The sequence below is a fragment of the Perca fluviatilis genome, chromosome 4 (genome assembly GCF_010015445.1).
Source record: "Perca fluviatilis chromosome 4, GENO_Pfluv_1.0, whole genome shotgun sequence".
Classification (NCBI taxonomy): Eukaryota; Metazoa; Chordata; class Actinopteri; order Perciformes; family Percidae; genus Perca; species Perca fluviatilis.
In genome coordinates this window covers 11,681,262-11,696,406 of record NC_053115.1, presented here as the reverse complement: position 1 = coordinate 11,696,406, position 15,145 = coordinate 11,681,262, and the positions used below count along the sequence as shown (strand labels likewise).

The 15,145-nt window shown below is 42.4% G+C and overlaps 1 protein-coding gene across 2 annotated transcripts in view; it reads left to right on the top strand.

The window, feature by feature from the left end:
* The window catches only part of LOC120557709 (plexin-A1-like), a 207,587-nt gene that overhangs the window by 42,583 nt on the left and 149,859 nt on the right, over positions 1–15,145 (top strand). For both annotated transcript variants that reach the window (XM_039798261.1, XM_039798260.1), the window contains exon 3: positions 1,576–3,027. In XM_039798261.1, the coding sequence (XP_039654195.1) occupies positions 1,846–3,027 (1,182 nt within the window). In that variant the 5' untranslated portion in view covers positions 1,576–1,845. The remainder of the gene's footprint in view (positions 1–1,575; positions 3,028–15,145) is intronic.

The window sequence follows — 15,145 nt, the reverse complement described above, 5'->3', positions numbered from 1 at the left end:
CCGGCAAACCCTGCTCCTCATCATCATTGTATTGCCGTTGGAGGACGCCCAAAGGAGCAAATACTCTCCCTTTTGACTCCCCCTTTTCTCCTCCTCCCTGTCCTTTTACGCGTAAAAAAACTTCCATCCTATAAATTATTTCACTCCTGCCCTTTATTATACCGCCTCCGTTGTCTGCATCCCAGGTTGTCAAGAGATACCAGCTGTGGGGTACAGTGTGTGCTGTGTGAAATATATTTGTGTATTCTGGAGAAGCTCATAAATGAAAGCAGACCTAAGTAAATGTATATTTGCCAAGACCCGGCTCTTCATTTATCAGAATTAGCTGGTATGAGAGGAAAACGACAGCAGTGAGGAAGGAAGTTGGGCCATACGCACTGAAATGTGGGCAGTGTTGGGCTACGTTAAAGGTCCCATGGCATGAAAAATTCACTTCATGAGTTTGTTTTTAACATTAATATGAGTTCCCCTAGCCTGGGTATCCTACTCTGCCTTTGAGATAAAGTAAGCTCAGATGGGCCAATCTGGAATCTTCCCTATATGTCATCATAAGGTGAAAGGTTACTCGACAATTTCAGGGAAAACTGTGAAATTGTAAGGTATTTTATCTGCTATGTTTGCTTAAATACATTTGATTTCCCACTGTAATACGTTGTCGGATAATTTTGTTGCAGCAGAAGTTGAGCTAGGTTCAACTTTTTTACCGGAGGGGTCTATATCAAAAGAACTATGAGGTCGGCCTTTTCGATGCAGTACAATTGTCTATCTGAACTGAATAGCAAGAGACCGGCATGTTTTGAGTAAACGGACTGTGATTGATGTTTGAAGAGACAGGGCAGGATTGGCTGTGGAGTGTGGATGAGTGTTGTGTTATTTGGGGAAAGAAGAAGAAGAAGAATCATGCTGAATTTTCAGCATACATCTCAGTCAAGGGAGTTTTATATTTATCTCTGCTTAAGTTCTATTTGTCCTGATGTATAGTATGTTGTGTGATCGTAGCTCCCTGAGGGAAGGCAGTGTGTGTTGCGACCTGCTGTACTGCCATGGGAGCCTGATGCCTGGATACAGTTGCCAGAACTGCAGGCGTAATTACAATAAGGGGTTACTGTATATAGTGTGTTGATACCATTGAAACCATGGCAGGAAAGCCTTCGAGCAAACTTGGCTATAAATTGTTTGCTGTCAATTTAACGGTACCCACTGGCTCCTTTTCAAACGCATGCCTCAACCAAAGCCACCATGGCAAAGTTAAAAGTTATGAAATATTAAAGAGTTCAATGTTGTGAGTCTATAACTCATTCCAGCAAGACTCCCGTTATGTATACAGAGCCTTTTAATAATCGGCCCATGCCTCCCCCTGCTATCTTCACTCATAATTAAATGCAGACACCCATTTGCCTTCCAGACTTGATTTGATATTATTTATTTATCACTGGGGCAAATGTCAGCTTGACTTTTTTTCTTCTAATTTTGGCTGTGCAATTTGTGTCTCTGCCTGCTTGATGCATAATCAATAGGAAATGTTCCCTAGACGCTCACTGTGTTTTTTTTTTTCTCCCTCTTTCTGCCTTCCAGGGCTCCCACCTCGTGCCTCTGTGGATGATGTTCCTGATGACGACTTGCAACGCTGAGAACAGGACAGCGAATTAGGAGTTTTGTTGCCCCTCCCTTTATCCTTCTCTCTCTGTCCCTCAAAACTGTCCTCCCTTATTCCTTGACAGAAGAGCATAAAACAAGAGAAAATCCTGACTTTGGTCTTGGTACCAGAGCTTGTACTCCTCCTCCTTCTCCTCCTCTCTTTTTCCTTCTCCAACCCCCTAAGCCTTGCCTCTAGACGGCCCAGATATGTGCCCCCTAGCTCGGTCAGCGGCTTCCCCTGGCCCGGGGAACTTGTTTCTCCTCTTGGGGCTTTTGCTTATCATGAGCTCATCCTTCTCTGGAGGCCAACCCCCGCCCTTCAAACGATTTGCCCCTACTGAGTGGGGGCTTACGCATCTGGCCATCCACAACAAAACTGGAGAAGTCTACGTGGGAGCTGTCAACTGGATTTTCAAGCTGTCTAGCAACCTGACCAAACTACGCAGCCACATGACTGGCCCAGTGGTGGACAATGAGAAGTGCTACCCTCCGCCCAGTGTCCAGTCCTGCCCTCATGACCTGGCCCAGACCCCCAATGTGAACAAGCTTCTTCTCATAGACTACGCACAGAACCGCCTCATTGCCTGTGGCAGCACTTCGCAGGGGATCTGCCAGTTCCTACGTCTGGATGACCTCTTTAAGCTTGGCGAGCCCCACCACCGCAAGGAGCACTACCTTTCCAGTATGGCAGAGTCGGGCACCATGTCCGGGGTCATCATAAGCTCCCCCCACAGTCCGACCAGCAAGCTTTTCATCGGAACCCCCATCGATGGCAAGTCTGAGTACTTCCCCACATTGTCCAGTCGCAAGCTGATGGAGAATGAAGAAAATGCAGACATGTTCAGCTTTGTCTATCAGGATGAGTTTGTTTCCTCTCAGCTGAAGATTCCCTCCGACACTTTGTCCAAGTTCCCTGCTTTCGACATCTATTATGTATACAGCTTCAGCAGCGAGCAGTTTGTCTATTATCTAACAATGCAGCTGGATACCCAGTTGACTTCACCTGATGCCAGCGGAGAGCAGTTCTTCACCTCGAAAATTGTCCGCCTCTGCGTGGACGACCCCAAGTTTTACTCCTACGTCGAGTTCCCCATTGGCTGCACTAAAGATGGGGTAGAGTACCGCCTGGTGCAGGATGCCTTCTTGGCTCGTCCAGGCCGGCAGTTGGCCAACTCTCTGGGGATCTCCGAGAATGAAGACATCCTCTTCACAGTCTTCTCTCAGGGTCAGAAGAATCGGGCCAAACCACCCAAAGAGTCAGCATTGTGCCTGTTCACCCTTAGGAGGATAAAAGAGAAGATCAAAGAAAGAATTCAGTCCTGCTACAAGGGATATGGGAAACTCTCCTTACCCTGGCTGCTCAACAAGGAGCTCGCCTGCATCAACTCGGTAAGCTCAAATCTGCTCTTTGTGCTTTTTGAGTTCTCTAGAGTACTTACTTTCTTTACAGCCTTTTTCCTTATGGTGAATCCGTTTACTCATCAAGGCACAGATATTGTGTTCCGAAGATAAAATGTTGACATCGATGCAGAGTGCATTAGCATTAACGATAGCATTAGCGTTAGTTGGCTCTTTAGGAACCAGCGTAAAAGTATGACACCATTGCTTTTGGCAAACGTGCAGTACCTTTTCTCAAGAATGTTACTGAAAATTTTCTTGTTAACATACATGAGTATACACACATAAAGTAGACATTCAAATGTTTAAAACTAGTCCCGATGTCGACGAGTGTCCCTGAAACAGTCAGCTCATTCATAAGGCCCACTGCTACAGGCCTTCACTGGTTAATATAGTATGAACACCTCTTACTTCTTTCTCCTGCTGTCTTCTATTTCACGTTTTTTCTGCTCATTTTCCCTCTCCCCACAACCTCTTGGTGCTTTGATTTAGTCAGACAGGGGACATCATTAGCCAAGTCCTGTGGATTTGTGAAATGTCACTCAAGAGTAGCTCTCGCACGCACGCACGCACGCACGCACAAACACACACACACACACACACACACACACACACACACACACACACACACACACGACAGTATGGTTCGGTGCACTGCAGCGTGAGATCCTGAGGGATAGCATGAGCTAGTCTTGGTTTTTACTAACTGATCCATGATGCATGGCCCTGCATACGTTAGAGGATCCCGCTCACACAGACACATACACATGCACTCACACTGGAGACCTTAAGGAACTGCACAACAGCACACACACTCTAGTTTTCTCTATTGTGAACATATGTATACCTGCTCACATCCTTTTATTTTCTCTGACTTTCGGGGGGGGGGGGACTACGCACAACAGTAAGCACGACAGTAAGCATTACCGGTCCATGTACAGTAAAGGCGATGAGTCTGTGTTACCTTATTTTTCTTTAATTTTAGATTATTGGGGGCATTTGTAGGCCTTTATTATGACAGGACAGCTTAGACATGAAAGGGGAGAGAGAATGGAATGACATGCAGCAAATGGCCGCAGGTCGGAGTCGAACCTGCGGCCGCTGCGTCGAGGACTGAGCCTCTGTCTGTGAGCTGCCCAGATGCCCAGTGTGTTACCTTATTTGACAGAAATCTATGCATTTACCTGTAATTGCTGACAATTTAATAAACAAAAATGTATATTATGCTTGAGTTAATAAAACCCCAGTTAACAAAACTGGTGAAAAAATAATATTAATATTTAAATAAATCACCGGGAATCTCCTATTCAAGTTTATGTTCTGCTTGTTCAACGTTGTTTGGTAAATTGCTCTTAAACACATGTAGAGAGGATTTGAATTACCATTTTTGTTTTCAGTTCTTATAATTTTTGGTACTGGCGATTTTCCTTTGGGGCTCGCTAAAACCTCCTTGGGGGGCGCCAAAAGTTTCTCTATGCAGGAAAAGCCCTGGCAGTGGGTTTGCTTTTGATAAGGCTCCAAACTAGACATACTGGTTTGCATTTCTCCTAACTTGGCCTTACCAATGCAGCCTGTAGACCATTTAACTTGTTATAGCAGGGAAAGCACATGTGAAATCACTTATATTAAGGAGGGCTTCCACTTAAGTGTCCCAAGACATACTTGTGAGCCAGCATGCATTGTGAGTTTTGTTCATTTGTTAGTTATTTAGCAGAAAGAGCATCCCACCGTAACCTCTCACTCAGAATGTGTCACCAGTTAAACATCCTCTCAAAAAGCTCTTGTCCCATGTAAGCTGTCAGCAATGATGATGTAATAGCCTCAGAGATAAGCTGATTGGCTGACCCCACAACAGCAGCAAGGCCTGGGGGTCAGCCTCAGGTTAATGACGTCTGCCACGTTGCCCCTAAGCAGTGACCTAATGTCAGCTGCCCACCACTGCCCTTAACCTCAGTCAGTGATCTGAGCAACCTTATATCTGACCTATGATGCCTGATATCATTTTTCAGTGTGGGAGCTGGTGCTGTGCAACATGACTAAACATAACAAGCAACACAGACAAGGCTGAATCAGATAGCAGAAGTGAAATAGCAAAAGAAGTTGAGAGTTGTACTAGCCATTCTTCCACTATGTCCTACTAGTGGCATTAGTTGGACTATAAGTAAAGGACTAACCTACAAAACTAATTCTTAGTCATCTCCCTATCCTTATTTCTCCAGCTGATCTAGGTATATAAACTGGAAATCTCCTGATCCACAGCTCTATAAGCTACTGGTGTTTTGCACTCAACCCCACCCAGATTTTCCAAGCTACTCAAGGAATTCAAACGCGCTTCTCTAACCTCTAGGCTAAAAAGTCTCAATTGCATTTGACTGCAGTGTGGGAAAGGCTGTGTGATGTGGGGGTGGAGGGCGAATACGTTTAGGTTGACCCTGCCATAGAGCAGTGAAGAGGGCAAGGCGGGAGGGGGCCAGGGGCTGGACAGCTGTTAGCCACACAGCCATGAGCCAGGCTCTCTGTGATCTCCCTGTGTTGAATTCATATTTGTGCTGGATCCTAATCTCTAGCCCGTAGCCGTCATCGGGGTGATGTGTTTATGGTTACGATGAGATGGTGGCTGTTTGTCTGTAAACACAAATGTTTGGGCATATTAGAAGCAGCTCTGTTATAAAAAGATGTGGACGGCCACAGATATACACCATTCATCACTACAGCCCTGTTACCTGGCTGTATTTGTCTGCTGTGTGTATGTGCGCCCATGTGTTTGTGTGTCTCTGTTTTGTCCCTGAGCTTTATTAGTGAACCCCTGACCTTCTCCCCGGTTGGAGAGTGGATCAATACAAACCATTTCCAGAGAGAGAGAGAGAGAGAGAGAGAGAGAGAGAGAGAGAGAGAGAGAGAGAGAGAGAGAGAGAGAGAGAGAGAGAGAGAGAGAGAGAGAGAGAGAGAGAGAGAGAGAGAGAGAGAGAGAGAATAAGAAAGGATGAACGAGTTTCAGGAGGTAAATGAGAGATTGCAGGTGGAACCAGAGAGAGGGACTGGAGAGAAAGAAAAAGGTGCAGGACGTGGGCAGGCGTAAAAAATAGAGGACACAAGGGAGACAGAGCGAGAGTTAGACGCCAAAGCAGGGCACAGGAGAGAGGAAGAGAATTTGAAGGATGGTGTTGAGGAGATGAGAGAGACAGACAGAGTGTGAAAATTAACAAAGCGAGCCACAGAAGATGCTTGAAGGAAAAAGGGAAGGGATTGAGAAAGAAAGCACAAAAAGGAACAGCATGTCAATTCGCCCCAAATCCCCCACCCACCCGCAACCCAACCCAGATCAGGTCCGAACCAGACAGAGGACAGACAACACAGACCCATACACACAGACAGACCCAGTTGTTTGTTTCTTTTTTTTTATGATGAACGTTAGAATTTTGATTTGACTGAAAAGATCATCTCTAGAACTTGATTTGAATCAAATGTCAAAACATCTTTGAACATGTTTTAAATCTGATTTTCAACAGTTTTTCTGTGTGATTTCATATTTTTGAGACTCGACAAAAGCAGCCAGATTCCAATCGGTGTAAAAAAGTGCTCATAACTACACATAACCCTAGCTAGCAAGACAGGGATTTAAAGAAGAATGGGGATTTTACTGAGAGAGGAATAAACGGATAAAATGGCATGAAGGGAGAGATGGAGAGAACGACAACCAGCCAAGGAGAGAGCAGCGAGCCTCTTACAGCCAGGGTGTGCTTGAAGGAGAGGCAGTGATTCACCGACGGAGAGAAGAGGAGGACGAAAGGAAGAGTGATAGCCCCAGAAATCTTTTCGCCACCACTGCCAAGAACAGCGGGAGAAAAGGGCGGATGACAGAATGAGGGGAGATAGAGGGAGGAGAGGAGAGGTTGATTGACCGCTGACTGCTGCACAAATAATATCTGTGTCCGTCACCTGGCCAGCACACTGTCCTCCTCAGCGGCACAGCTCTCTGTCATGTCGTGTGTGTGTGTGTGTGTAGCTCATCTGACAGGGTGTGTATATCTAGGTGTAGGTGGTATAATAAGGAGGATTCAGGAACACAACAAAACTATTTTGGTGTTTAAATATCACAGAATTTATAGAGGTGTCCTGCAGTTGGAGGACGTCAGGGGATCTTTTTCCTTAGGGGTCACTTTGCAGATATATTTTGTTACTCACATTAAATGGTGATTTCCAGCAGCTTTTTCTCCACAGCACGCCAAACATTCAACTAGCCAGCTGTAACCTTTTCCGTTAGTAGAAAACACTTATTTAGTTATAGAAAGTCATAGAAAAGTCATGGAATTTAACACTGGGGCAGCACAGGGAACTGTGGTCATATTAGCTTGAGCACACTACACAACAGTTATTGGTAGAGATGTCCCATGACAGTCTGAAATATTTGCTGATCAAGGCACTTTCTAATTGCTTGGCATTTTTTGGAATGCCTTTCACATTCTGTTGTTGGTCAAAACCACATTTTAAATTGCTTATTTAGTTAATGCTGAATATGAAGACAGGCCGTCCAAATCCTGCCCACTCCAACCTGCGCCCATCATTTTCAATAACATACCTTTTCCCATGGTAACAGACTGTATTTTGTTAATACAGGGCAATGAAGCTGTTAAATATAAACTCTTTGGCCTTACTAATTGTAGGCTATATAAGCTTACTTTAACTAATAAGGATGTTAATAATTAACCATTTAACTGTTAAAGTGGCTGGACTAAACTGAACTGAACCGTTTACTGACTATATGTAGTTTGACCGATTTAATACCATCAGCTGAACAGTTAAAAATAATATTAATTAAAAAACTTACTAAAAGTTTGTTGCATGGTCACCCGGACACACAAGCGGATGCAAGAAAGTGGTCGGATGTTAGGGAAAAAATCCCTAATCACGATTATTTTGTGATTATTGAAAATCAATATTGAATCATTGAATATTTAACACGATTACTCATTGACTCTATTTGAATTATTGCATGAACTTAAAAAACAGTGAAAAGACAGTTAAAACAGTTTAACAAATTAAGCGTGAAAACACCTTGATCTGTGAAATTTCCCTTAATACTTTCCCCATTTTAACTTTTTTCCCCATTCAGAACACATGACATAATAAGTTTATTTGCAAAACATAATGTGCAAAATAATAGTTTTTCTTGATAACGTTGTTTATGTGATCGTAATTGCAATTAAAATGTGATTAAATGCACTGCCCTACTGCATGCATCCACAACAACGCACGCAACACGGTGGCTCCGCGACTGGTACGAGTCCGAGAGTATATCCGCCGGCTGAACTGGGGATCAGTTGTTTGCTTGTCGGTCTTTTCTACCCACTGCAGCTTTAACTAATCATCTAGAAAAATAGAAATATTGGTTGAGTTTAGGGAAAAACAAAGAAAAAAACCAACTTGTTTTGGACATTCCTTTTCCTCGCTGGAAGCACCATTTGTACTTGTCTCTACATGAGGCTCATATCTGACGCAGTACTATTCAAAGTACCAAGCTTTCTCTCCATCACCAGATGGATGGTGAGGTTTTGAACTTTGTCACAAGTCAATGCATCAATCAGTCGAAGATCAATCATAGCCACAACAAAAAACGAGTCAGTCTCAAGCATTCATTTTATTTATTTTTTTACGCTGCATGGGCCAGCTGTTGCATGACCATCAGTGTCAAAGGTGAGATTTGATGCTAAACCTGAAATCGATATTTAAGTGATCACTTGTGCAACGTAGTTATTTCAAATTTTCTTTTTTGTGTGTGTGAGGCGGTGCGAGTGGTGCTGTGTTTTTCCTTGGAATAGGTTTTAATGTAGTGCTGGGCAATATGGAGAAAATCAGATATCACGGTATTGTTGACCAAATACCTCGATGTCGATATTGCGATGATATCGAAGGGTTGGCTATTGGTGCTTTTACAAAATGTAAAATAAAATTCGATAAATAATCACCAGTAATGTGGATATAATGACTATGTGGATAAAGGCCTACAACAGCTAGAACAGTCTGGTAAGTTCAGAAAAGTACATCACTTTAATGTAACCTTTAAAACCAGGAAATGACAACACTTAACATATTACGATATTACTATATGCAAAATCTAAGACAATATCTAGTCTCATATCACAATATCGATATATCGCCCAGCCCTATTTTAATGTATGGTTTTTATTCAGATTTTGGATGGGGTCAAGCATAAAGACTTCATATACTAAACTATTCAGTTCTGTTTCAAACAAACAGATATTTCTGCTGCTGGAACTTTGAAGTTATCAGTGTACAGGGAGTCCTGTGTGCTTTGTCTAGTCAGCATAGCTGCTGAGAGGAGCATGGCTATCAGAGTAAGTAACGTCCTGTGGCGAGCTGCACCCTGGAGACTAATTACAGCAGGATAGCAGATGCAAATGTTATGACCCATCCTTTTACCTATGGCTGATAAGAACCCACACTATCGGAGAATATTATACTGACTCACTAAATGGGATGCAATAGAGAACACAATGAGTTCTCTTTATTTCTAGGATCCTGTATTCGCTCTCAGATACAGTTTTCGCTCTGCTGTTAGACGTTCCAACCCATATTCTGCACGTCATGAGCCCACCTTAAGCAAACTGAGCAGATTTTCATTACGTCGTTTCAGAAAAGACGAGTGGAATTGGCCAGCTCCTAACCTTATTAAGTCCATCATTATGAATATCATCTAATGAGCGTAACTCACTTGTGGTCTTTGTAAAACACAGTCCTATTTCTGCAAACCTAATCTAAAAGGATGTGCTGGCAAATGCGTTTAAGTAATTAGACCTGATTAATTGAGCCGGAGTTGACGAGCAGAGTTAATTGACAGTCTAAATGAGTTGAGCTAGGAGACACCGATCAGGTGGGTTGCCTTAAACGTTTCTGGTACTAATGAGTCATGTCAGGTTAATATTTGGCTATTTCATTTGAAAATCGGAATTTGCTCATTTGTATGCAGGATACAGTTTTGATTGCATCGCAGTGGAATGTGGGAGCTAACAATGTCCCACCCACTTGGTGCTCAAGTGTCGCTCTCATCCCATTATTAAAGGACAATAGAAAACCTTTCGGAAAAGACCCCATGCAGAATGTGTGTGAGCTGCTTAATTCTCTCTCTCTCTCTCTCTCTCTCTCTTTTTTTTCTCTTCTCTTCTCTGACCTCTCTCTCCCTCTCTCTCCCTCTCTCTCTCTCTCTCTCAGGAGTGTTTAGCTCAACAAATCCCCATCTCTAGCACCCCTCTAATGATACTAATTGTCAGTGTAATTATGTATTGATCTGTACTGTGTGTATGGGTGGTGTGTTGCATACATCATTATCAGGAGTAATCAGAGAATGTGGGGCAGGGGTTGTGCCTGTATTGCTAATAGTCTCGGCGTGTTTGTTTGTTTTACTTTTTCTTTTAAATGCCCACGTATGCTTCCACCTTTATGGTTTGGTTCCCATGTAAATGAGCCGATGGTACGCACCACGCAGTCAGTAGAGGTCTACTTTTCATAATCATCTACCAGTCATAAATGAACGAACACCTGCTCTTTTCCACCAACACCCTGGTTCCTATATGGTGTTACATTACATCTCAATGCTGTCAAACAATTAAAATATTTAATCGCGATTAATCACATTAATGTCATAGTTAACTCGCAATTAATCGCACATTTTTGTCTATTCTAAATGTTCCTTGATTTATTTTTGTCCCATTATTTTTTATTTTTTTCTCATTTTAATGCTCTTATTAACATGGAAAAGTGGATCGGCTTGCTTTATGCAAATGTTTTTTTTTTTTTATTGAAAACAACATTGGCATATACTGTAGTGTTCAATTTCACACCAACATCCATGTGCTTCTGTCTGAAGTCATCCATTGTCGCCTGGCTTTGACGAGGGGGCGGAGAATTGGCATCAGCTGTGTGCTCGGCCATCAAGTGGTATTTCAGACTGGACGTGCTGCGATGATAGCTCCGTTCACAACGAACCATTTGGCAACTTTTTTAAAGTAAACTTTCCATTCAGAATCTTATTGGCATCCATTTCGGCGCCACACGCTCGCCACCCACTCAAAACGTAACGTTAGCCTACTACTCTTTGGCCGGCTCGCAAGCCCAAAGAAGTGTGTGCGGCGTGCCTGTTGTTTTGTTTTCCGCTCTAGCTAGATCCGGTGTGGTGTTGTAGTTTTTCTAATGTTGCTAGTTGTTGCAAGAGCATGTGAAAAAAACTACAAAGTTTGCTAGGCCAAAAAGAATGTTAATCTCGCGATAAAAAAATTGACGCCGTTAAAATGGGTTTGCGATAAAGCCGTTTAACTGCCATTTAACTGACAGCACTAACTAACTGACAGCCCTAATATTTTATATATTATATATATATATATATATATATATATATATATATATATATATATATATATATAATTACTTGAACTTACATTTGTGTAACACTTATTATAGCCTATACTTTTTATCTGCTGCTTAATATGTCTTGTATGTTTTATTTTATTTCAAAATTGAATTGGAGGATAAACCCCTTGAGAGGCACCATCTCGTTACAGTAACAAGGAACCACTTGAGTTTCCTAAAATATCTTTTGCTGGGTGAAACCTTTAAATCCGCTGAACCACTCTTCCACTGCTGGTCACTGAGCATTTCCGTCTGAACATTCGGAGGTTAAGTACTTTGCCTAAGGGCACCTGTCGTGGTTGAGGATGGAGGGAAGAAGTGGGTTACTCATTCATTTTTCCCCACCCACATTTCCCAGCTGTTGTGGAACTTTGAACTGACGATCTTTTGATCTCAGCCCTCTTTATGTCAGCTTATATTGGCATCGATTTATTTCCAACAGACTGTATGCTTCTTTGCATGCATTTACGGGTGTAGTTCTTCCTGTACATAATCCATACAGTATATAGTTTTCCTCCTCTGTCTCTCAGTTGGACTGTGGTCTAAACATGTGGTGACAGATTTTGGAAGCAGCTCTCTGAATAGGTGCCAACTCCTTGAGGTTTCACTGTCTGCCTGGAGTGCACTCAACATAGAAATGACTGGCCTGCAAGCCATGAATATGGAATCGGTGCAGTCATCTCTTTTTCTAAATTATTGATCAGTTTAGGATCCAATAACATATTCTAGAAAACAGCTACAGCATCTTGGAAGGAAACAATTCATAAATTGTAAATAGTTTGGACAAAAATACATTTATTTCTCAGACAGATTTCTTTTCCTCAATCTCCCCTCTAGTCTTGAGTTTTAAATCATCAGCCTGTAGACACACTGTACTTTTCCCTCGAGATGTTTTTAATGCATCATGCATTTTGTCCAACACCTTCGAGACACAACCAATCAAACACACTCTGTGTCCATGGCTTTGTGTCCATGGAGCCAGTGACGTCTGTGATGAGCCTTATGAGACTTTTACGTCTTGTTATCATAAACACAGAGGTTGTTTTAGACGTGTGCAAGTGTGTCTGGGAGTTGATTTGGGCTTGTTTTTACATCCATATGCTGTATTTTCAGTGCATGTGATGTACAGTGTTCTCTTGGGGATTGCTGTTTATTGGCACAAAGCAGTGATGCTTTGAAGCAGTGAAGTTAAATGAAAAGTGTTGGCTTGCACTTACATTAGTATTTTATTCAAACCATATCATTTTGCATAACTATTCATATCAATAAAACACCAGTCATTACAGTGATATATATATTTCCCAGTAATATCTTTATGGCAGTCTGTGGTTGTTGCCGGTCACTGAGCCCGGTTGTCAGTGCTGTACATTGAAGACACACACACACACATGCACACGCACACTCGGCAGCACTTCATGTGTGTGTATATTCTTCTTGAAGACACTCCAGCAATGTCACCATGGGTTCAAGGCTCCAGCTGAGCTTTCTGGGTAATTTTTGAGCTCCCCTCTAACAGAATCCCTAACTCTGCTAGGAGCAAGCCACAATCACACAGACACAGACACAGACACACACACACACACACACACACACACACACACACACACACACACACACACACACACACACACACACACACACACACACACACACACACACACACACACGTCCGGTAAAAGGCAACTGCATCTGCCAATATACTCTTAGTACTGTGTGTGTGGGTGGGGGTGGGTGGGTGGGTGCGTGCGTGCCTGTGGGAACACTGAAAACCGTCATCATCTAATATGTAAACAAGGTGGAAAGCTACAGAGGAACGGCTCCTGTTGGTGCCACATCATTTTCGTTTCCTGCTGTCCACTTCTTTCATGTCTCTCCTGTTCACACACACAGACACACACACACACACACACACATTATGTTTAAGACTGTAAGAAATGGGTGTTTGTCTGTTTGCTTGACAAGGAGACAGCCTATGACTAGTGAGGAGAGTGGCGACACACATACTGTACATGCATGCCCGAACGAACACAGGCAACACACACAGATGCATTGCAGGCTTGTCTCTAAACCATGCTGTCAGCATTTATACCAGCCACTTCTGTCCCTCACTCTTATGTCCTTTCCAGCTCTTCATGATACAAAAACAAAAATACAATATTTTTTTGTGTCTTTCTTTCTGCACAAACAGAAATAATTTTTTAGAGAAACATAGCGCCTGTTAATGCAACGAGCTGCCCAATGAATTCACGTTGCCAAATGAACTAGTGCTTTTCTGTTTGCCGTACATGTTTTCCTTCCACCTTAATAGCCATAATTCACAGCAGTGTGGTCAAACAACAACACCATGCTCCTGGACATTAGCCCGTATTGTATTCTGCTGTTTGCATATGTTTTTATGAATCAAGGTTACTATTGACAAATTCCACTTGAGGTCGGCGTGCTATGTGCCCAGACATTTTTTCTTGACGTAATACGTTAAAGAAATGGCAATCATAGGGGAATGATTATTCAACCATTTCCTCTAGCGCGGGCCAACCAGCACACATCTGTAAATAGTCAGTGTTATTGTGGGCTGAGTTGTGTGGACACGCGTGTTTGGTGCCATAGTTTTGCAGTGTGAAGTGGCTGAAGCAGCTCCACCCAGGGGAAACCACCACAGTTGTGCCTGTTAGCCAGCAACATTCGACTAGGTGTTTCTAGAGACCGCTCTCTGTGTGTGTGTGTGTGTGTGTGTGTGTGTGTGTGTGTGTGTGTGTGTGTGTGTGTGTGTGTGTGTGTGTGTGTGTGTGTGTGTGTGTGTGTGTGTGTGTGTGTGTAATCCCCATATATTGTATCAGCAGTATCTAAGCTACACATTTCTCTGTGACCATGACTATCAGCTGACAGCTCACATGTACTGTGTACACACTGTTAATACAATGCTTCACTCTCAGCCTGGATATGCACCCTTTCAAAACTCCCATTAAAGATCACAGTTTAGGGGGATTCTTTCAGTCTGGGTTGGGGTTGCAAAGGGGCGGAAATTTTCCGGTAAATTTCCAGAAACTTTCCATGGAAAGTTTAGCCGGAGAATTTTGGAAACATTCCAGTTTGGAAACTTTCATGGGAATAAATGGGAATTAATGGGAATAAACTGTATATTTTTAATATTGCTTTCCATGGAAAGTTTAGCTGGGGAATTTTTTAAACATTCCAATTTGGAAATTATTGGAAATTATGGGAATTTGGATGTAGTCCTTGGGCTCAATGTCACCTTGGGCTTTGAGAACTTGTGATGGGCATTTTTTTGCTTTATTTGCTACATTTTATAGCCAAAGCAATTGATTGATCAATAATGAAAATAAGCATTGGCTACGACCCTCATATGTAATGTACAAATATACAATAATGTTTTAAATAAAAACCTACTTTTTTTGTGAAATAATAGATTAGAAGTCATTAGAGTGGTAGGAAAAAAGCATCATTAGCTTGTGTTTTTAGTTTTTACACATTCACTCCTTTTTTTGTGAGTGCTCATAATATCCTCATTTTCATGTTCATAATTGTATTTAGAGGTTGTACCAGAATAGACTTACAAGGTTTAATTAATTTCCCGGAGCCCAATTAATAAATTTTTGTTGTGCTGCAGCTCCTCTTTTCACCCTGGGTGTTGAGCTCTCTGTTTTAGCTACAGAGTGAGGCATCA